The sequence below is a fragment of the Oncorhynchus masou genome, chromosome 8 (genome assembly GCF_036934945.1).
Source record: "Oncorhynchus masou masou isolate Uvic2021 chromosome 8, UVic_Omas_1.1, whole genome shotgun sequence".
In the NCBI taxonomy this organism is placed as follows: Eukaryota; Metazoa; Chordata; class Actinopteri; order Salmoniformes; family Salmonidae; genus Oncorhynchus; species Oncorhynchus masou.
The window spans coordinates 36,218,816-36,241,633 of NC_088219.1; the positions used below are offsets into that span (position 1 = coordinate 36,218,816).

General features: G+C 45.0%; 3 protein-coding genes across 3 annotated transcripts in view; 2 read left to right on the forward strand and 1 right to left on the reverse strand.

Moving 5' to 3' along the window:
- The first annotated feature begins 1,394 nt into the window (after positions 1 to 1,394).
- On the forward strand, positions 1,395 to 4,684 carry LOC135543941 (beta-crystallin B1-like). Its single transcript, XM_064971262.1, has 5 exons — positions 1,395 to 2,480; positions 3,010 to 3,128; positions 3,383 to 3,515; positions 3,715 to 3,857; positions 4,306 to 4,684. Exons 1-5 carry the CDS (start codon positions 2,358 to 2,360, stop codon positions 4,481 to 4,483), a joined length of 696 nt encoding a protein of 231 aa, XP_064827334.1. The 5' UTR covers positions 1,395 to 2,357; the 3' UTR covers positions 4,484 to 4,684.
- Positions 4,685 to 5,642: 958 nt separating this feature from the next.
- On the forward strand, positions 5,643 to 10,767 carry LOC135544587 (short-chain specific acyl-CoA dehydrogenase, mitochondrial-like). The gene is made up of 10 exons (XM_064972316.1): positions 5,643 to 5,733; positions 6,807 to 6,961; positions 7,282 to 7,431; positions 7,582 to 7,693; positions 7,999 to 8,150; positions 8,358 to 8,528; positions 8,639 to 8,776; positions 8,864 to 8,959; positions 9,051 to 9,107; positions 9,251 to 10,767. The coding sequence occupies exons 1-10, from the start codon at positions 5,706 to 5,708 to the stop codon at positions 9,401 to 9,403; spliced, it is 1,212 nt and encodes a 403-aa protein (XP_064828388.1). The 5' UTR covers positions 5,643 to 5,705; the 3' UTR covers positions 9,404 to 10,767.
- Positions 10,768 to 13,927: 3,160 nt separating this feature from the next.
- Positions 13,928 to 22,818, reverse strand: part of LOC135543811 (jeltraxin-like) — a 31,981-nt gene continuing 23,090 nt past the window's right edge. Inside the window, exon 2 of the mRNA XM_064971144.1 lies at positions 13,928 to 14,266. Within this exon, the coding sequence (XP_064827216.1) occupies positions 13,928 to 14,266 (339 nt within the window). The remainder of the gene's footprint in view (positions 14,267 to 22,818) is intronic.

The window sequence follows — 22,818 nt, forward strand, 5'->3', positions numbered from 1 at the left end:
TGTTAGCGTCATGTCTATGTGAAACGTGTATGTGCTGTCTGTGTCTGTGTGTTAGCGTCATGTCTATGTGAAACGTGTATGTGCTGTCTGTGTGTTAGCGTCATGTCTATGTGAAACGTGTATGTGCTGTCTGTGTCTGTGTGTTAGCGTCATGTCTATGTGAAACGTGTGTGTGCTGTATGTGTCTGTGTGTTAGCGTCATGTCTATGTGAAACGTGTGTGTGCTGTCTGTGTGTTAGCGTCATGTCTATGTGAAACGTGTGTGTGCTGTCTGTCTGTGTGTTAGCGTCATGTCTATGTGAAACGTGTGTGTGCTGTCTGTGTGTTAGCGTCATGTCTATGTGAAACGTGTATGTGCTGTCTGTGTGTTAGCGTCATGTCTATGTGAAACGTGTGTGTGCTGTCTGTGTGTTAGCGTCATGTCTATGTGAAACGTGTATGTGCTGTCTGTGTGTTAGCGTCATGTCTATGTGAAACGTGTGTGTGCTGTCTGTGTGTTAGCGTCATGTCTATGTGAAACGTGTGTGTGCTGTCTGTGTCTGTGTGTTAGCGTCATGTCTATGTGAAACGTGTGTGTGCTGTCTGTGTCTGTGTGTTAGCGTCATGTCTATGTGAAACGTGTGTGTGCTGTCTGTGTGTTAGCGTCATGTCTATGTGAAACGTGTGTGTGCTGTCTGTGTGTTAGCGTCATGTCTATGTGAAACGTGTATGTGCTGTATGTGTTTGGGAGACAAAAAAAGACAGTCTGTGTGAGATATTATCAGGTCTTTTACATGTTCTTTGATAATAATATTACATCATTTTACCTTTATTTAACAAGGCAAGTCAGTTAAGAACAAATTCTTATTTTCAATGACGGCCGAGGAACAGTGGGTTAACAGGTGAAACTGCACCTGCGCCTTGTTCAGGGGCAGAACGACAGATTTGTACCTTGTCAGCTCGGGGATTTGATCTTGCAACCTTTCAGTTACTAGTCCAACGCTCGAACCACTAGGCTACCCTGCCGACCCTCCACTCTAACCACTAGACTACCCTGCCGACCCTCCACTCTAACCACTAGACTACCCTGCCAACCCTCCACTCTAACCACTAGGCTACCCGCCGCTACCCCATTATGATCCTTCTCATCTGAAAAATATGAATAGGGAGCATAACTTTATTTTATTGATTGCGCTCAACTAACCAGATGAAGAAGAAGAAGATCACCAAAAAAAAATCAGTCCGGACAAAACATACGTGAATGGAAATAAATTGCAATCCCCCCCTTTTCTTAATCAACTTTTCCCACTTCAAAATCAAATGTTTTGCCATTTTGAATCATAAGTCTTTTGTCTTTTCGAAACTAAGCTAAGTGCTGGTGCAGTTTCACCTGTTAGAGAAAGATACAGAGTGTGTGTGTGTGTGTGTGTGTTAACTCCTTGCTCCCTCCTGGTCTATGCATTCCTGTGCCCTATATGCTACTATAGCTTACAGGCCCAGTTCACTAACAGAGGGGGAAAGTGCCATTGTCAGGGCTTTCCATTGACAGTAAAGTGCCTACAGGCAGCGGGAGGGAGGGGTTCTAGTTGTTGCGATGACCCAGGGGGCTTTGGTCCAGACCAACTCTGATGACGCTGGTGCTTCTATTGTCCACCGAGCCCTTGCGTTCAGCCTTTGCCAGGGTATAAAAGCTAGGGTTCTGCGCTGAGATGGCCAGCACGATCCAGCCTACCCCACACGGCACAGCAAGCTGTACACGCAGGTAAGGACACACCCCACACCAACTGAAAACAGCAGTCGATCCACAGCAGCAAACAGCGCACAGGGGCCCACTCCTCTCAGCCTACCATGCCCGGGTGTGTCACCCCCAGGCGGGGCTGAGCCCCTAACAGAGGCTCGGGCCTCAGGGCCTACATGAGGCACTCAGACCCCAGGCTGGATTGGTACAACGGATGGTTATTTTCTCCTTGGAGATTCTGATCCATCCTATGGAAGTGTTTGCCCGCTGTTTCCTGCCTCAGTTAGTTACAAGACTAAGAAATAGTAACAGATACACAAACAAAACACATTCAACTCTGTAGTGAGAACACACCTTTACCTTATCTGTGTTTTGATATTTTACTCTCTCCCTGTCCCTATTTCTCTCTATCTCCCACACTATTCTCCCTTTCCCTTTCTGCTCTCTCTCGCTCTCATTCCCTTCTTACTCTCTTTTACTCGCTCTGCCTGCCCCATCTTCTTTCCTCTGACATGCCTCTCCTCTCCCCATCCTCTCTCATCTCTCCATTCTCCCTCCCTCCCTCCCTCTAACCCCTCTCCCTCAATCCATTCCTTCTCCCCCCCTCACGCTCTCCGTCAGAATCTCCTGATCCCTCACCATGTCTCAGACCGCCAAGTCCGCCTCCAGCCAGGGCACTGATGTCAAGGACAAGGGAGCCCCTGCCCCTGCTGCCACTAGCAAGGCCACTAAGACCGGAGAACCCAGCGTCGGAAACTTCCGAGTGAGTCGGCACACGTCCGTTTAAAAATACACCACAACCCACTTGAGAGTAAAGTCCACCCGTTGTGTGGGAGCAGCAAACAGTTTAACGTTAGCCATTCTCTTTGAACTTTTCATCTGAGCCGGGCGAATTGACTACGGATAGAACATCGTACAGGGCGTTCGTTGTGGTTGGTAAATGTTGCTACTTAAGTCGGCGTGTCTTAAGATGACCCCAGAGATCTTGCAGCCTTCACAGCAGTACGGGTTGGCTTTGGGTTTTATAGTGGAAGGCGGTACAGGTAGTCCGAGGACAGGAAGAACGTCAGAGCTTTCTCACGGATCGACAAATTGAATGACACAAGCGGTAAAGGCCTCTGAGACCGCGTTACATACCTGCAGTAGTAAAAGGCACCAAATGCGCTCTAATTCTATGGCAAAATGGTCAACATAGAAAAACAAATATTTGCGGACGACGGACAGTATCTCACCCTTGACCTCTTCCAGGGATAAATGGCATCTAACCTCTGACCACTCACTGCCCCCTGTAGATCATGCTGTTCGACCAGGAGAACTTCCAGGGCCGAATGATGGAGGTCCAGAACGAGTGCATGAACGTGTGTGAACGCGGCATGGACAGAGTGCGCAGTATCATCGTCGAGTGCGGCCCGTAAGTGGACACACACACCTACAGGGCAAGATTACACACACACACACACAGTCACACACATACACACCTACAGGACACAATCAATCATCTCTACATGCTAGTCCAACACACAGGAAGACAAACTCAGACTAAGCCCAAAACATTTGAGCCCAAACACTGACGCTGTCATTTTCCGTGGCCTTTTCACGCACATTTAATTTTGACCCGTCTTCTAATCCCTCTCCCCCTTGTCCCCGGCGGCCACCCCTCTCCAGCTTTGTTGCCTTTGAGCAGACTAACCTCCGTGGGGAGATGTTCATCCTGGAGAAGGGAGAGTACCCTCGCTGGGATACCTGGAGCAACTCTTACCGTAGCGACTGCCTCATGTCCCTCAGGCCCATCCGCATGGTGAGGAACACACACATTCCCCAAACACACATCTTCCTATATACGCTCTCTCACACACATTCCAAACATGACAGTGACGAATGAGTTCGCCGGAGTGTAAAAACAGCCGGTAACCAGGGCTAATACAGTAGCTAGTGAAGAGACCTTCCAGCCTTTCCCTGACCCCCCCCCCCCATCTCTCCTTCCCTCCACACCACAGGACAGCCTGGAGCACAAGATCTGTCTGTTTGAGCTCTCTGACTTCAAGGGCAATAAGATGGAGATCCAGGAGGATGACGTGCCAACCCTCTGGGCGCACGGCTTCACCGACAGAGTGGGCAGCGTGAGGGTGCCCGGCGGAGTGTGAGTGTACACACACACACTCGTACTGACGCACACACACCAGAAATCTATTTTCATGGATACTGGGACCGAAATACCCTCACCTGTATCGAAGATTAAAAAACACATATCTGTAGGCTGAAGCAAGACATAGAGCAGCAATACATGAGCATGATGTATAGTGACCTATGTGTGGCCCAGAGCCCGAGGCAGAGTTAGTGACAACATGAGGCCTTGTGGGAAGTGTCACTGTATAAAGTGAAGTGTTCAGGCAGCCACGGGGAGGAGGGGCTGGGTTTTGTTTGTGTGTCACAGAATGTCAAGGATACATTCATAACTGTTGCACACTTGAAAGTGGAAACACAGAACTCCAATGTGACTCATGTTGTCTCTAAAAAAACAGCCTAAAAATGACTATCAATCTAAATGTAACAAAACATGACCTTCTCTCCTTTCCTCCTCTCTCCAGGTGGGTGGGTTACCAGTACCCCGGATACAGAGGATACCAGTACCTATTTGAGTGTGGTGACTACAGACACTACAACGAGTTCTGTGCCTTCCAGCCTCAGATCCAGTCCATGCGTCGCGTCAGGGACATGCAGTTCCACCAGCGTGGTTGCTTCAACCTCACCTCCGCCAGCAAGTGAGCGACCTCTGGTGGATGCACGCTGTAACTGCAGCCAGCCAGCGCTCCCTCACTCAACCCGCCCATCGGGCGCTTTTTATTTCTCCAATCCTATTCCTCCTTTCCTTCCCTTCACCCCTCCATCCTAAAGGGATGGAACGGCAGCATCGTACCGAACGGAACAACCTAAATGACTTTTTATGATGCCAAATAATAAACATGTTTTGAAAAACTAGAATTCCTTTCGCCCTGGACTACTTTATTCAAAGCCTTGTGTTCACTGTGACAACATTTTGTGCCAACATTTTGTGCCTCATTGTCCTTTTCTCTCTGTTTGATATTCCTTGTTTCTTTCTCCCTCTTCCCTCTTTGTCTGTCCAACTGTATTCTCCCTATATGTCTTCCTTCTGTTCTTCTCTCTTCCATCTGTTGGACTGAGAAAGGACCATCCGATTTAGTGAGGGGTTAAAGGCTGAACACAGCCCCTCTCACCCGCTGACAGACAGATCGAACAGTAGAAATGATTGTTGCCTAACAATGAGGATGCATGTAGATAAAGCTTTGTATAACGTTAATCAACGTCACCTTGACTCGGCTCGCGCAGCGGTCTAAGGCACTGCATCTCAGTGCGAGAGATATCGCTACAGACCCTGGTTCGATTCCAGGCTGTATCACAACCGACCGTGCTTGGGAGTCCCATAGAGCGGCGCACAATTGGCCCAGTGTCGTTAGGTTTTGGCCGGGGTAGGCCGTCATTGTAAATAAGATTTTGTTCTTAACCGACTTGCCTGGTTAAAAAAGGTTACATAAAAATGATAAAACATCTCTGAAGGTTCCGAGAGCCCACGTTCTCCTCCAAAGCTGTTGCTAAGTCATAATTGACGCTTCCGGGTTGTGCTGTTTTATTTCCGATCGTCTGAGGATACACAGCAAGTGAAAGCAGATCTGCAATTTGTTGAAAGCACAACGGTACAGGCTTGGATGCACATCATGCTAATCAATAAAAACTTTTACATTTGCTGCTGTGTTTTGCAGGTTTACAGCGCCGCTTCATTTCATAGGGAAATTGTCGCGATGCGCTTGATTGTATCACCAAACATGATATACTTGTCTGAATTCTATATGGGTCTGGTCTGCTTAGTTCATCGACTGTATATGAACCAGAACAAAAAATAGGGAGTGGGATGTCTCGCGTCCTCTTTCGTCTCTGTATGATTGCACAAGCAGCAGACTGAGCGGTCAACATGGCAGCACTTTTCAAAGCTGGAAAAGGTCCGTATTACAATCAATGCACAAACTATTGACGTGCTCATTTGTCTCTCAAATACAACGGGGTTTTTGTACTTGCTCTATTGGTGTGTTGACCCTTCGACAATAAAATAGACTTGGGACAGTCATTTGCCGGGGTGATAAGATGTGTATAACGAAGCTCATTGGTCTATCTGTGCTAACACTAATGCGAAGTAACGACCGCTAGCTGCATATTTGAGTGTGTGGTTAGCTTCTAACCCATCTCTAAAATAAACCCAGTTATGCATTGCTAGAATTCTGCTTTTTATAGTGGCGGTCAATAATGACTTCCAAGGCAACGTGAATGGGGTTAATGATCGCAGTCGTAACGTAAGCATCATTGGCATCGTTTATCGTTCACAGAAACCTTATTTGCGCTGGGTGGTTATCGATGTCGCAAATACACACGATTGGCATTGTACCGTAGTGAATATATTCACATTTCTAGTTTTCTGGTGTCACCTCAAGTCTTCACTCGAGCAGGCGCGTTCTCAATTGGGACACGTTAAGGACGCGGTGGACGGATGATGACCTTTCACCTAGTTTACCGCTGTGCTGGTCAGCTAACCGGTTATGACGAATATTATCTCCATTATTTAGATCCTGTGTGGGATCAGTATATCACATGACATATTCTTGAGGGAATTTGCAGAGGTGAATGACTGTTCAGTAGCAAATTACTATTATTTTTAGTTATTTGCGAGACAGGCAGCCTACATCCATGCGTCAATCCTTAGATTAAGAGAGCAAGGGCCTCAATCAAGGTTGCAATATAATAACTTCTCAATCGGTAGGTCATTTTTCATGTCCAGTTTTCAACCTTTACCCCAGAGGCAGGGAGTTGTGAGCGGGTGGGTTGGGTCCATTCATAATCATTGGTTGGGTGTCGCACAGAATCGACCTGGACAGTTGGATTCACACAGGTGTAATGTAACACTGATAACTCTGTCTAACAATAGTGTCACAATGTTGTAAATTCATGCTAGACATGAGCAGGTCCTACAGTACTAAAGTCTCTCTCTCTCCCCATCTCTCTCTATCTCTCTCTCTCCCAGCCCTTGGCCTGTGTGGCTGTAGATCTCTGTCCTCGCTAGCTGAGCTACCAGAGATGCATCAGATGATGAGACAGACCTGTAGAGACTATGCAGACAGAGAACTGGCTCCTATAGCTGGCAAATTAGACAAGGAGCACCTCTTTCCCGCCCGACAGGTACTCACACCACTAAACAGGAGGTACACACACACACTCTAACACAGTGGTATTCAAACTTTTTCAGCAGGGACCCCCAAATCTAATGACACAACAAATACCCCAAAATTCATTACATTTTCATCTCTCTTATCAAAATGAAAATAAACTAATACATACACATACTCTATGTTTTTATTTGTCCAAATATCTTTCAAAAAAAAAAAAAAAAAGGTATATTGTCCCATGTTATAATCTGTACTCATAATTGTTTGTCCCCCCTCATAATTGTTGTTGTTGAATACCACTGCGCTAATGCATCCACCTGTGTGTTTGTACAGGTGCGAGAGCTGGGTGCTATGGGGGTGATGGCTGTAGAGGTTCCTGAGGCGCTGGGAGGAGCAGGTATGGACTACCTGGCCTATTCCCTGGCCGTGGAGGAGATCAGTAGGGGATGTGGCAGCACTGGATGTGTGGTCTCGGTCAACAACGTACGTAAGCGTGTGTGTGTGTGTGAAAGAGACTGTCTTTTGTCTTGCACTGATACAAAAGTGTGTGTGTGTGTGTGTGTGTGTGTGTGTGTGTGTGTGTGTGTGTGTGTGTGTGTGTGTGTGTGTGTGTGTGTGTGTGTGTGTGTATAGTCTTTGTACATAGGGCCGATATTGAAGTTTGGAACATCGGAGCAGAAGGATCAGTGGATCCCCCCTTTCACAACCGGAGAGAAAGTTGGCTGCTTCGCTCTGAGTGAACCAGGTACAAATACCTTTGTCCCAGAACCCTCCACTCACTTCTACGCTCCAACCTGGGGAAATGGGTGGTTGTTCAATTGTTGACGTCTTTTCTATCCTCTCCTTCACTCTCTCTCTCTGTGTCTCTCTCTGTGTCTCTCTGTGTCTCTCTCTGTGTCTCTCTCTCTCTCTGTCTCTCTCTCTCTCTGTGTGTCTCTCTCTCTCTCTCTCTCTCTGTGTCTCTCTCTGTCTCTCTCTCTCTCTCTCTGTGTCTCTCTCTCTCTCTCTCTCTCTCTGTGTCTCTCTCTGTCTCTCTCTCTCTCTGTGTAGGTAATGGTAGTGATGCAGGGGCAGCGTCTACATTAGCCAGACAGGAGGGAGAGGAGTGGGTACTGAACGGGACTAAAGCCTGGATCAGCAACTGCTGGGATGCCTCAGCTACTGTCGTATTCGCTACCACCGACAAGTCACTCAAACACAAGGTTAGATACACCGCTGTTGGCGTCGAGCCATGGTTAAACACCTCTAGTCCCCCTCTCTCTCCCCCCTCTATCTCTCTCTATCAATATTTTATTACTTTATCAATGTAACTCATGCACGCAATTCATCTTGTTGCTGCTATTTGTGGGTCCGACAACAAAATCATTGTCCCTTCCCTCCCTCAGTGTATATATTCCCTCCCTCTGTAGGGTATCAGTGCATTCCTGGTGCCCATGCCTCACCCTGGCCTTTCCCTGGGGAAGAAGGAGGACAAGCTAGGCATCAGAGCAACCTCCACAGCCAACCTCATCCTGGAGGACTGTAGGATACCCCTGGGCAACATGCTGGGGCCACGAGGGTCTGGCTTCAAGATAGCCATGGTGGGATTGTAGGGTAGGGTGGGGTGGGGGGTGTTGCGCGTGCGAGGGGACAGGTGTATGTTTTGTGGTCCATCTCCGTGCGTGTGTACTGATCCCCTCTCTCGCCACAGCAAACCCTGGACGGTGGGCGTATAGGCATAGCATCCCAGGCTCTGGGCATTGCTCAGGCGGCTCTGGACTGTGCTGTGGACTACGCTCACAAACGCACCGCCTTCGGAGCTCCCATTGGCAAGCTGCAGGCCATACAGGTATGCGTGTGTTAAAGTTTGTGTTTGAATGTTAAGGTGTGTAAGTGTCTGTTATCAAAGGGGGGTGTGTGTGTGTGTGTGTTTCAGTTCAAGCTGGCGGACATGGCTGTAGCTGTTGAAAGCGCTCGTCTCCTCACCTGGAAGGCTGCAATGCTAAAAGACGCCAAGAAACCCTTCACCAAGGTACACACACACACACACACACACACAACACACACACCGTCCTCTCTGTCACACTACGTAAGGTTGTACTCCCTCCTTCATGTCCCTACAGGAAGCAGCGATGGCCAAACTATCAGCGTCGGAGGCCGCTACCTTCTGCGGCCATCAGGTACGCATCGCGGGGCCCGCGATGTCATGTTTGCTAGAAGTAGTGCCTGACTCTATTGATCAATAGCGGATTTGACAGAATTCACAGAAAATCTCAGATTGCTAACTCCTTCTAATGTTGTTTTCCTTCTGCGGAACTAAAAGTCGATCCAGGTTCTTGGGGGAATGGGTTACGTGACGGACATGCCAGCAGAGAGGCACTACCGCGACGCGCGAATCACTGAGATCTACGAGGGCACCAGTGAGATCCAGAGACTGGTGATAGCCGGCCAGCTGCTGAAGGAGTATGTACCATAGAGACTTGCGGGCTGCGCCCCGGATGGCAGTCTATTCGCTACATAGTGCACTATTTTTGGACAGACCCCAACGGTCAAAAGTGGTGCACTATATAGGGAATGGGTGCAATTTCAAATTGGCCCATAACAGCCATGACACCCAGGACTGTGTTCAGGACTGCAGTGTTCAACAGTGTTGCACAGTGTCATCAGCGTCAGTCAGCTACTGAACTAAAGGAATGTCAGACATGGAGACAGACTCGCACAGCTCTGGGTAGAAGTTGCCCTTAACCACAGATCTAGGATCAGATTGACAAACTAATGCCCAAATCCTAACCTCAACTGTTACGGAGAGAATATTTGTCCCTGGACCAGTGGATAGAGGCACCTTGTACCTACCACTCCAAAGGGACAAGAAGACCAGGCCTGCATTCAGGACTGCGGTGTTCAGCAATGTTGTGGAACACTGCAACATGCATCCCACCTTACTTCAACTTTGTATAACGATTGCGAAACAATCCAAGACTGTCTCCAGGTTGAAGCCATTTTGTAACTGTCGATATCAACATGGAGATAAATATCAACCTTTCTGCCTTAACTTCATAATATTATCTGCTTTGAACTGATGGTGTCTGGTAATACAAGCTAGTAGACTCGCAATTCTCACTGTGACCCTGTCGGTGTGAGGTGCAGTGCCTACTAGAGCCACAGGAGGGGAGTGTAGAGTTTGGACTGCTGTCCTGCCATCACCTGCACTTCAAACGACGAGGGAAATCACAACAACAACGTTTGAACAAGTGTAACATCCCTCCTTATTCTCTGCCGTGTAAATATTCACTGATCTAAAAGAGTTCTGTAGTCATAAAACAAGGACTCCACGGCGCACCCAGGCTAGGCTGGTGGATGAGACTAATAGTTAGCCTCCACCATGTTGGAATCGGATCAATAATTACTTCAAGCAGGGGGGGGGGGGGGTAAGAGATGCATTTTGAAGTAATAAACAGGGTCACACACACACCTTAGTGTTCCTGTCGGTGCCTGGTCTGATGCTGCACAGAACCAAACATGTTTTTTTATGGACCTACGACGACTGGGAAGTAGTTTAATGGTTTAACATGTTTGGTTTTTTGTCTTTATGACCGTCAGTTTTTAGGGTTAATGAATTAATCTCAGTTTTGGTATAAAGAGTGATCTGTTCAGATGAAACTGTAAATGCCACAGCTAGAGAACCTGTTTCTGTCCGAGTTTCAGAGATGAAAATGATATGTTTTACGATGATGCCCTACACAGCCCAAGCTTGTGCCTCAACATAAACTGCTGTTGATCATATTTTATCATAATTGATGGTACATGATGAAATAAAAAAACATATTTTCATGTTAAATAGTGACGCTCCGAGGCTGTTTTGTGACATGGCAACATGTCATTATTAACAGGTGGCCGGTGGCAGCTGAATTGGGGAGGACAGGCAGGGACAGAATGAAGAAAATGGTGTCAAACACATGGTTACCATGTGGTTGATACCGTTCCATTCACGCCATTATTATGAGCCGTCCTCCCATTAGCAGCCTCCTGTGCTAAAGGGCCAGTTTCACAGACCCAGGTTAAGACTAGTATAACACAATCACACACATTGTTTCACATCAATTGCTTTTAATTTGCCATGCACTTAATTTGAACAATCATTTCAATCATGTAGCTGTTATTTAACTCTTAACAATCATTTAAATCATCAGCCAGATTAGTACTTAATTTGACTCCCATCAGGACAGACATGGGAAATCAATTGGAATCATAATTTTGTAATGTAGCAGATCCAGGGCCCAGTTTCAAGATCGCGATGGAATTTATGCTTAGGAGTGTTTTAACCTGTTGAAACTCTGGGGGCGCTATATCATTTTTGGATAAAAAGACGTGCCCGTTTTAAGCGCAATATTTTGTCACAAAAAGATGCTCGACTATGCATATAATTGGTAGCTTTGGAAAGAAAACACTCTGACGTTTCCAGATCTGCAAAGATATTTTCTGTGCGTGCCCTAGAACGTCAGCTTTAGGCAAAACCAAGATGAGACGGCATCCACGAAATGAGCAGGATTTTTGAGGCTCTGTTTTCCATTGTCTCCTTATATGGCTGTGAATGCGAGAGGAGTAAGTCTGCCCTTTCTGTCATTTCCCCAAGGTGTCTGCAGCATTGTGACGTATTTGTAGGCATATCATTGGAAGATTGACCATAAGAGACCACATTTACCAGGTGTCCGCCCGGTGTCCTGCGCCGAAATTGGTGCGCAAAAGTCAGCTGCAAGTATTTTTCCACAGAATTCAGAGAAGAATGCAGGCTTCCACGAACGATATATCAATGAAGAGATATGTGAAAAAACACCTTGAGGATTGATTCCAAACAACGTTTGCCATGTTTCGGTCGATATTATGGAGTTAATTCGGAAAAAGTTTGACGTTGTAGGTGACTGAATTTTCGGTTCGTTTCGGTAGCCAAATGTGATGTACAAAACGGAGCGATTTCTCCTACACACAGACGCTTTCAGGAAAAACTGCGCATTTGGTATGTAACTGAGAGTCTCCTCATTGAAAACATCCGAAGCTCTTCAAAGGTAAATGATTTTATTTATTTGGTTATCTGGTTTTTGTGAAAATGTTGCGTGCTAAATGCTACTCAAAATGCTAAGCTAGCTTAGCATACTCTTACACAAATTAGTCAATTGCTATGGTTCAAAAGCATATTTTGAAAATCTGAGATGACAGTGTTGTTAAGAAAAGGCTAAGCTTGAGAGCAGGCGCATTATTTTCATTTTATTTGCGATTTTCAGAAATCGTTAACGTTGCGTTATGCTAATGAGCCTGAGGCTTTAGTCACGATCCCGGATCCGGGATGGGGAGATTCAAGAGTTAACAATGCATTTCTCCTCCATCAGCCGAAGACGTAACGTGCGCTTCCCAAAACATCACGCAAAGAGAACGTTCGCTAAGTGTGTCGTTGAGGCATGTGCCGATACTGATTGGATCGAAAGAGACAGCGCTGCTCTCGGGAGGTTGGATGATCTTACCTTAATTAACATTAGAATGATTCCACAATACTGATGACGGATCAGCTACTAAAAATATATCATAATTTATGGCAGCAACTATTGAGTCGGGTTATTCTAATGCTTACCCTATAATGCAATAAATCAAGATTTTTGCACATCATTGCGCACATGTTGATACACACCGTGAAAAATATTGAGGCAAAATGACAGACGGTAGCATACAATTAGCAAAATAGAACTCAATTGAATGAACGTTACATCTATTGAAATATTATTAAATTATATAGGCCTATGTCGCCTATACTGTAGGCTAATTATCTTTTTAATGCAGTCATTAAGTGATTCACAACTATCAACCAAGGAGCATCAATAAGTACATATTCTAATCTAAAGTAAGGGTTAGTGGCAATCAGTGGCGACCTGTCATTCAGGGCAGGTGGGGCTGTTTTGAGACCCACATTTTTAGCCCCAAAAAAATATATATACAGGCTTGCCTGTTTTGCATGTTATTTTGGCATTCATGCGAGTTACATAGCAGTTTCCAAAATGCAGGTGTTTCAGCCTCGCTCAGTGCTTTCTGTGGTGGTGGGGCAAGCCAGCAGAAAATACAGAGCGATGCGCCTCGAAAACTTGACTTCAGTGAGTTCATGACAACTGGGAAGTCGGGAATAAAGGAGATCAGACTGGGATGACCGTTCAAAACGTATTTTCCAACTCGGAATTGTAAATCCGACCCCTTTCTAGAGCTACGACATGAAGGTCAATGACGTTCTCATGATTCAACCTTGTTTTTTTCCAAGTTCCCAGTTGTTTTGAAAGCACCGTAAATCCAGAGATTGACAGACTTTGATGACAAAATTTGCCAACTAAGACCTGCCGTTAAAACAGCATAACAAGGTGAGTCGAAAAATGTATTGTTTGCTGCTGCATAAATGATGCAATATACCAGGGAGATATGTATACTGTAGCTAAGAAAGTAATACTAAGTGTATGTTGTGTAGTAAGATGTTAGTAGCCCATGTACCTCACTCTAATAATTTGGGCTATTTACCCCTCTTAATTTCACCTACTGTTCTGACTTGGTGGTGCACATGTAGTCTATAACCTGTTTTAGAGAAATGTAATCATCGAATATGGTAAGAGCTTTCATTGTCTGCTTATATGCCTCCTTTATTTTTCCTATGGTTCTGACTTGGTGTACAGGTAAAACACTGTAAGAACGGCCCATGTTCTGAATTCTGTCGCTGTACATTTCAAAAGTTCTAAACAAATAGTTATATTGACTACATCTGTCCTAGCTCGCTATTGTCTTAGTCGAAATTACGGATTGCATCTGATCCGCTTATGTAGGCTGTTTGTGGCCACCGTTTGTCACTGTTATAGTGCAATTAATGTATTGTTTAGTGTTGTGGATTTGCTGGCATGCATCCCACTTTTGTTATTTTTTGACCCACCAAGAATCACATGTTAAAATCGCCACTGGTGGCAATCACGACTCTCCCCTACAGCCATGCCCTCTGTCTCTGCTCTGCATTCTCACTCTTCCTCCATTCAAACTTTCTCGTTGTCTCCCTTTTAAATGGTCCTGGGCGCTGGTTGTGGCCACTGATAGGCTGATGGTCAAAGTTGTAGGTGTTTCTCTCCAGGAGAACCTCACCATTGGTGGAGTAGATGGCCTTGGACCAGGTCAGCACATTACCAGGGGTGTAGGACCAGTAGGACTGCCACCCAGACATGTAGGACATTATCCAGCTTGGGGAGAGGACGCTGTCCCACACTTCCGCGTCAGTTACCTGCCCCTCAGACTTATACACTTTCAAGACAGGAGGCCCATTGGTCACCTACACACGCACACAAAGAAATACAAATAAAAAATATTGCATAATTAGAATACATCATATCTACTAAAGAAAAACGCTCATCTACATCATGCTGAATTACTTCATTAAACTTAGGAGTTTAATAGATTGTTTCAGTGTCTCTCAAAAGTTGACAATCCCAAAAAAAGGGAGCCTACCTTTTTCATAGTTGTTTGATCAATAGGACTGTAAAGTTCCCAGATGTAAGAGGACTCCCGTGGTGTTTACATATTTACAGTGGGTTTTTGGTGAATGTGTTGTAATGATCTAAAGTCACGCTGTTCCAACTGCCTGTAAAAACACAGTGTATGTGGCAAACGGCCTGTTTGTAATAAAACGCTGATACGCATTCTGACTGAATAGGAAACTTGGCTGCCCGCTGCAGATGGAGGACACACAGAACCACCCTCCGCTCGCTGCTCCTAATCTGCAGGGGTGGTATTTGCCCAAATCTATTTCTGCATATTAAAACATGTCAGTTTTTTTCCTAATCACGAGTATCATCCGATCCGACAATCAACTGTCAATATACGGATACGATTACGAATATGTGTATGGCCATGTCGGCACACCACTAGTATATATTACAATCATGTTGTATTCAGTAGCCCAACTGAGTGCCAAATAATGCACCCATCACTGTGCCCGTGCTGCCTGCATTCACACAGACACCACACAACCCACACGCACAGCATCCTCACACCGCACACACAGCCTAACGCAGACACACAAACACACTTCTAAGCATCCCCACACACTCACACACATATCACACACAGCCTAACGCAAACACACAAACACACTTCTAAGCATCCCCACACACTCACACACATATCACACACAGCCTAACACAGACACACACACACACAGTCTAACACACAGACACACACTTCTCACTCAGTCTGAAGTCTAGTAACATAGCTTCCTTCCAAGATAGGCCTACACCTGAGATGGGTTAAATTGTAATGTTATTTTTGGTGTTGATGAGTTACTCTGGTGATGGGAGGATAAACTGCACCGTTTCCAGAAAATCATTTGGCTGTTAGCCAGCTGCACTGGAAAATAGATGGGACACATTTTAAATTCGCTGGTATTTATCTATGTTTTTATCGATTGGAGGGCTGTAGCCACAGAATTCTGGTAGTTTTTACTAGAAAGAATAAAACTATCCATCACAAAATTCGCAGCTGGCACAGTACAGCCAATGCCATGAAGCGCTGTCTCGGAGAATGGCACTCCCACACAGCGAGCAAACTAGCGCTTCTCATGAACGACGCATGAAGTATGGGTGACGACACATGTATTTGGACCAATCCCTGACAACCCATCCACCAAAACGTAACTTCGAAGCTACCTTGTAACCTGGTATGTTTTCTTTCATTTCTGAACGACTGAAGCGAAGAAAAAGCGGGTTCGCGTATATTTCAGTCAAAAAATGCATTATGACCGTGAAACACCATCAGAACTGTCCCATACTTCTTGGCAACACAATGTCACATCGGTAGGTTGAGGAATGCCCATCGCAAAGAGCAAATGTGAACACACCGATTTCGTGGGTTTCACTAAAAGGGCTGTCCCACAGATATGAACGTTCTTAACACGGCTCGCGTAAATATCACAATGTACACTATCGGGATTTTTAGACATGGCTGACAACTGTCACATTGTTTTCAAATGATTTATTATGTATTTTGTTTGACGACAACATTATTGACATTTAGTGAAATCAGATTTGTTTACAGCATTTTTTGTTGTAGAATTCATGCATAGCTTCCATTGTTTATCCCGTCACCTACCACCCTAACGTACTGCAGTTGTATCACACTGCTAGATAAATAGCCAGGTGAAATTCGGCTGTGCCTGCTAGCTAGCATACAGCTCGCATACAGACTATCCGGTGTTGTAAGGAAACAGCTATGGAGCCAGGCCACCTGGAACTCTAGCATTGTTATAGTTCGGTAGTTGGCTGTTGTGATATCGGAGAGGAGATAGCTAGCTACATGGAATTTGACTAGGTATCTGAAGATGTGTCTGTCTGTGTGTGTGTGTGTGTGTGTGTGTGTGTGTTGTGTGTGCATTCACATGTTGGTCGGTCTGTAATGTAAAAGTAAAAATAACATTTTTACCAGCTGCATTAAGTACTGCAGTGCATCTCCTCATGGACTGCACCAGATTTGCCAGTTCTTGCTGTGAGATGTTACCCCACTCTTCCGCCAAGGCACCTGCAAGTTCCTGGACATTTCTGGAGGGAATGGCCCTAGCCCTCACCCTCCAATCCAACAGGTCCCAGATGTGCTCAATGGGATTGAGATCCGGGCTCTTCGCTGGCCATGGCAGAACACTAATATTCCTGTCTTGCAGGAAGTCACGCACAGAAAGAGCAGTCTGGCATTGTCATGTCAGGATGAGCCTGCAGGAAGGGTACCACATGAGGGAGGAGGATGTCTTCCCTGTAACGCACAGTGTTGAGATTGCCTGCAATGACAACAAGCTCAGTCCGATGATGCTGTGACACACCGCCCCAGACCATGACAGACCCTCCACCTACAAATCGATCCCGCTCCAGAGTACAGGCCTCGGTGTAACTCTCATTCCTTTGACGATAAACGTGAATCCTATAATCACCCCTGGTGAGACAAAACCGCGACTCGTCAGTGAAGTGCCCTTTTTGCCAGTCCTGTCTGGTCCAGCGACGGTGGGTTTGTGCCCATAGGCAACGCTGTTGCCAGTGATGTCTGGTGAGGACCTGCCTTACAGCAGGTCTACAAGCCCTAAGTCCAGCCTCCCTCAGCCTATTGCGGACAGTCTGAGCACTGATGGAGGGATTGGGCGTTCCTGGTGTAACTCAGTTGTTGCCATCCTGTACCTGTCCCGCAGGTGTGATGTTCGGATGTGGTCTGCCACTGTGAGGACGATCAACTGTCCGTCCTGTCTCCCTGTACCACTGTCTTAGGCGTCTCACAGTACGGACATGGCAATTTATTGCCCTGGCCACATCTGATCTGCACAGAATCTCAAACCATGATCTTGAATGTAATCTCAACCGACGACTTGACGTCACGACAACTAGAAGACGTCATGACGACTTGCGGGCAATGGGTTGAGAACAATAATAAATCACTGGCTCAGAACAACAATGACAAAACCTTCTACAATGAAAATATATAATTTTACCACCACCCAAAAGGCCCCTTGGCGAGTGGGAGGGCGAAGGGGCATGTGCTGGGCACAGGTTGACCCCTGTCTGTGCATGTGCCTGGTCTGCCCTTCTTACATGACAGGGCAAGTCGTTCCACAGCTGTGGGGCTCTGATAGAGAATGCTCCGCTCCTAGCCTTGGTTCTACACCTAGGTATTGTTAATAGGCCAGTACATTGGGAGCAGAGCACTCTCCCCGGGTTGTATGTCTGGCAGATAAGAGGGAGCAAGGCAGTTACAAGTAAAATCGTAATATCGGACCGATACTTTACAGGGCAGCCAGTGCAGTGAGGTGCTCATACCTTCTAGTGTTGGTTAAAATGTGGGCAGCAGTGTTCTGTACAAGTTGCAGGGTTTTAATTTAGGAACTAGAGCAACTAGACAGGAGGGCATTACAGTAGTCTAACCGTGTTGGGACAAATAAATGGACCCGTTTTTCAGCATCCTGTTGTGAAATAAAGTGTTTGGAAAGAAACGTTAATTAGGTGGAAGTATGTTGTCTTGGAAATGCTTTTTTATGTGATCAATGGGTGAAGAGGTTCCATATCATATATCTTTTCATGTTTGGAGTTTTATGGATATGCACCGTATCTTGACACTCTGAATCCAGATGAGTCTTTTAGACATATATGATATTGGGATTAATCCGAATATCACACATGGACATTTCCTGCAGCTGGATATGGGACTCATATGATATCCTGAGATATGTGACATCCTATTTTCTCTAATGTTTAAAAATACTGACTGTATACATTATATATCTGTGTTTTCTCCGCACATTCAAGATAGGAAGTTATATTGAGTCCAGATATGTATATAAGGGCACAAGGCGAGACCCAAATGCAGACACAGGACGCAGATGGTAGAGCTCCGATATTTATTATAACAAAGGGAGTCGGGAAAGGCAGGTCGGGGACAGGCGAGAGCTCATAAACCAGGTCAGAGTCCAAAGAGTACTAGACGATATGCAGTCTCGAGGTCAGGCCAGGCAGGGGTCAGCAACTAGATCCGAGTCCAAAAACAGTACAAGGGGATGGGCAGGCTGGTAGTCAGAACAGGCAGGCGGGTTCAGAGTCAGGACGGGCAAGGGTCAAAACCAAGAGGACTAGAAACAAACAGAGACTGGGACAAATAGGAGCAAGGAAAAACCACTGGTTGACTTGGCAAACAAGACGAACTGGCACAGAGAGACAGGAAACACAGGGATATATACCCCGGGGATAATAAACGACACCTGGAGGGATGGAGACAATCACAAGGTCAGGTGAACCAGATCAGGGTGTGACAATGTATCTCTTGGCTGAGGTCCAAACCCGGATTTTGGTATGCTTTTTAATATGCTGAAAATAAGATTGAGTTTTCAGCACATGCTCAATAATTTGACAAATATTAACCTCTAAAAGTCTAAGCATTTATTTGATAGAATATTTCATTTGGCCTTTACTGCTATAGGCCATAGAAACGCATTGAATAACACGTTCATAAATATCAAAAGAGACAGTCCAAAAATAAATAATAAGGAATAAAGTTTTCAGGGGGGGGGGGCAAAAAAAAGTCTTATTAGTTTGTAGCCCAAATGGTTCGGACGCTACAGATGGAAGTTGGCACATCGGTGGTACCGCCTTCAGACGAGTCCTGTGACACTTGTGAGGGTTGTAGAACAAAACAGAGAACACCAACTTGTTTGTGAGAGTCTCATATTTCCATGGAGTTGTCATATTAGCTCGGACCAACGTTTTTGTGTGAAGAGCAATTTTCTGGATTTCTCCTGGTCTGACAAACAGCACTGTAGCTAAGCCACTTTCCCCCATAGATGTAGAAGGCCAACATAGGCCGATGCGGTAATTTGAGCCCATACAAAAAAAAACAGATACTGTATCTCTATCTTAAACAGACTGGTTTTGGTGGGGATTATTGTTTATTTCAAAAAATGTTTTGTATTTTACGACCTTTTTCTTGTCTCATTGCTGCAACTCCACAATGGGCAGGCGAAGGTTGAGTCATGCATCCACCGAAACATGACCCGCCAAACCACGCTTCTTAACACCCGCCCACTTAACCCGGAGGCCAGCCTCACAAATGTGTCGGAGGAAACGCCATTCACCTGACTACCGAGGTCAGCCTGCAGGCACCCTGCCCGCCACAAGGAGTCCCTAGAGCGTGATGAGCCAAGTAAAGCCCTCCTGGCCAAACCCTCCCCTACCCGGACGACGCTGGGCCAATTGTGAGCTGCCCGATGGGACTCCCGATCACGCCCGGTTGTGATACAGCCCGGGATCAAACCTGGGTCTGTAGTGACGCATCTAGCACTGCGTTGCGGTGCCTTAGACTGTTGTGCCACTCGGGAGGCCAATTGGGATTTTTCATTATGTTAATTTGATTGACGTACGGGTGAGCTAGGGTTAATTAAAGCCATATAATTTCTCATTTCTGATATGTTGTATTTATCTTAGTAACTACAATCAAGAACTTTAGGTAATTTTGCCCATACCAGTAGGGCTAGCTACCTAACTAGGCTTGATAGGAAGTAAAAGCTGGCTTGTAGCCTAGCTGGTGTTTTAAAACCTCAAGGTGACAGCTAACGTTTTATATAAGCTAACTAGCTAGCAAGCTAACTAACTACCTAGCAACTTGGCTTGCTAGCTAGTTCCAGTAAGTTTTATCTTCATGAATAAAGCAGCTAGAGTAGATTCTTGCAATATTGATGCAATTTGGATTAATGATTTATCCATTGACAGTTTGGAGTGAATCATAGACCGGCACTCTACCAACACCTTGGGTCTGGACTAGTGGTCGACCGATTAATCGGAATGGCCGATTTCAAGTTTTCATAACAATCCGTCATCTGTATTTTTGGACACCGATTGTGGCCGATTACACTCCACGAGGAGACTGCGTGGCAGGCTGACTACCTGTTACGCGAGTGCAGCAAGAAGCCAAGGTATGTTGCTAGCTAGCATTAAACTTATCTTATAAAAAACAATCAATCTTAACATAATCACTAGTTAAACTAGTAATATCATCAACCATGTGTAGTTATCTAGCATGTCCTGCGTTGCATATAATCAATGCGGTGCCTGTTAATTTCTCATCAAATCACAGCCTACTTCGCCAAACAGGTGATGATTTAACAAGCGCATTCGCAAAAAAGCACTGTTGTTGCACCAATGTGTACCTAACCATAAACATCAATGCCTTTCTTTAAAATCAATACACAAACATATATTTTTAAACCTGCATATTAAGTTAATATTGCATGCTAACATTAATTTATTTTAATTAGGGAACTTGTGCCACTTCTCTTGCGATCCGTGCAAGCAGTCAAGGTATATGCAGCAGTTTGGGCCGCCTGGCTCGTTGCGAACTGTGTGAAGACCATTTATTCCTAACAAAGACCGAAATTAATTTGCCAGAATTGTACATATTGTAACAGCAATATTTAGACTTAGGGATGCCACCCGTTAGATAAAATACGGAACGGTTCCGTATTTCACTGAAAGAATAAACGTTTTGTTTTCGAAATGATAGTTTCGGGATTTGACCATATTAATGACCTAAGGCTCGTATTTATGTGTGTTATTATGTTATAATTAAGTATAAGATTTGATATTTGATAGAGCAGTCTGACTGAGCGGTGGTAGGCAGCAGCAGGCTCGTAAGCATTCATTCAAACAGCACTTTTGTGAATTTGCCAGCAGCTCTTCGCTGTTCTTTAAGCATTGAGCTGTTAATGACTTCAAGCCTATCCTGAGATTAGGCTGGTGTAACCAATGTGAAATGGCTAGCTAATAGCGTTTCAACCGGTGATGTCACTCACTCTGAGACCTTGAAGTAGTTATTCCCCTTGCTCTGCAAGGGCCGCGGTTTTTGTGGAGCGATGGGTAACGATGCTTTGAGGGTGGCTGTTGTCGATGTGTTTCTGGTTCGAGCCCAGGTAGGGGCGAGGAGAGGGACGGAAGCTATACTGTTACACTGGCAATATTATAGTGCCTATAAGAACATCCAAAAGTCAAAGGTATATGAAATACAAATCCTATAGAGAGAAATTGTCCTATAATTCCTAAAGTAACTACAACCTAAAACTTCTTATCTTGGAATATTGAAGTCTCATGTTAAAAAGATACCCCAGCTTTCATATGTCCTCACGTTCTGAGCAATGGCACATATTGCACTTTTACTTTCTTCTCCAACTCTTTGTTTATGCATTATTTAACCAAAGTTATTTATTTGAGGTTAAATTGATTTTATTGATGTATTATATTAATTTAAAATAAGTGTTCAAACAGTCATTGTTTGAACTGGCCACACTTTTTTTCAGAAACATTTTGCACAAACACAGTCTTTACAACTTTATGTGCTCAATGTGAGCAGTTTATTTTTGGATTGCAATGTTCAGTCATTCACAGAAGTAGCAACATCATAACACAATTCTCATCCAAACCAGAAAATGTATGCTACCTTTGTCCTAGCGCTAACTGAGGAAAGATTGACCCGACACAAACCGGTAATATTTAGCCAGCCATTACCAGCTCTCGGCTGACAGAAACCATAATATGAATTGGCTAATGGTAATTACTATTTACAACTCGTCACATCACATGTGAGCTCACCAGTCATTTAAAATAATAGAGTTTCTAAAAGTCTTATTAAAGTAATCCAATGGTGGGTAGTTTGTGTTTGTGCCACCATGGTTTGTTTTTTCCTCATCAATCAAAGATAAGAAGAGGTGACAAGATGAGTTGGGTCTGTTTGCTGTATGCAAAGGGTTTATGTCGAAGGCGAGGGGGGTGTGTCGTCTACCAGCATTCACTTCCTATCATTCACTTCAGGAAGTTTACTCAAAAGATAAGTGAACCATCCCTTCAACTCGTTTTGTTAAGACATATTTTCTCTGAAGATGTTTACCTGACACCCAGAATGCTTTGAATGGTGTCAACAAACATGGCTCCACACATAACCGGCAAATAGCTTAGCATTAGGGCTACCGAGTGGCGCAGCGGTCTAAGGCACTGCATTTAGTGTTGGAGGTGTCACTATATACCCTGGTTTGATTCCTGGCTGTATCACAACCAGCCGTGATTGGGAGTCCCATATGGCGGCACACAATTGGCCCAGCGTCCTCCGGGTTAGGGTTTGGCTGGTGTAGGCCGTCATTGTAAATACGAATTTAACTGACTTGTCGAATTAAATAAAGGTAAAATAAACAAAACATTGCTCATCATAATCAGTACAAGTTTCCAAAAAGTATTTTACATACATAAGTTGTGTCCATTACAATCTATGCAATAATCGGAATGCATGATTTGCTACCAGTACTTGAAAACGTACAAATTA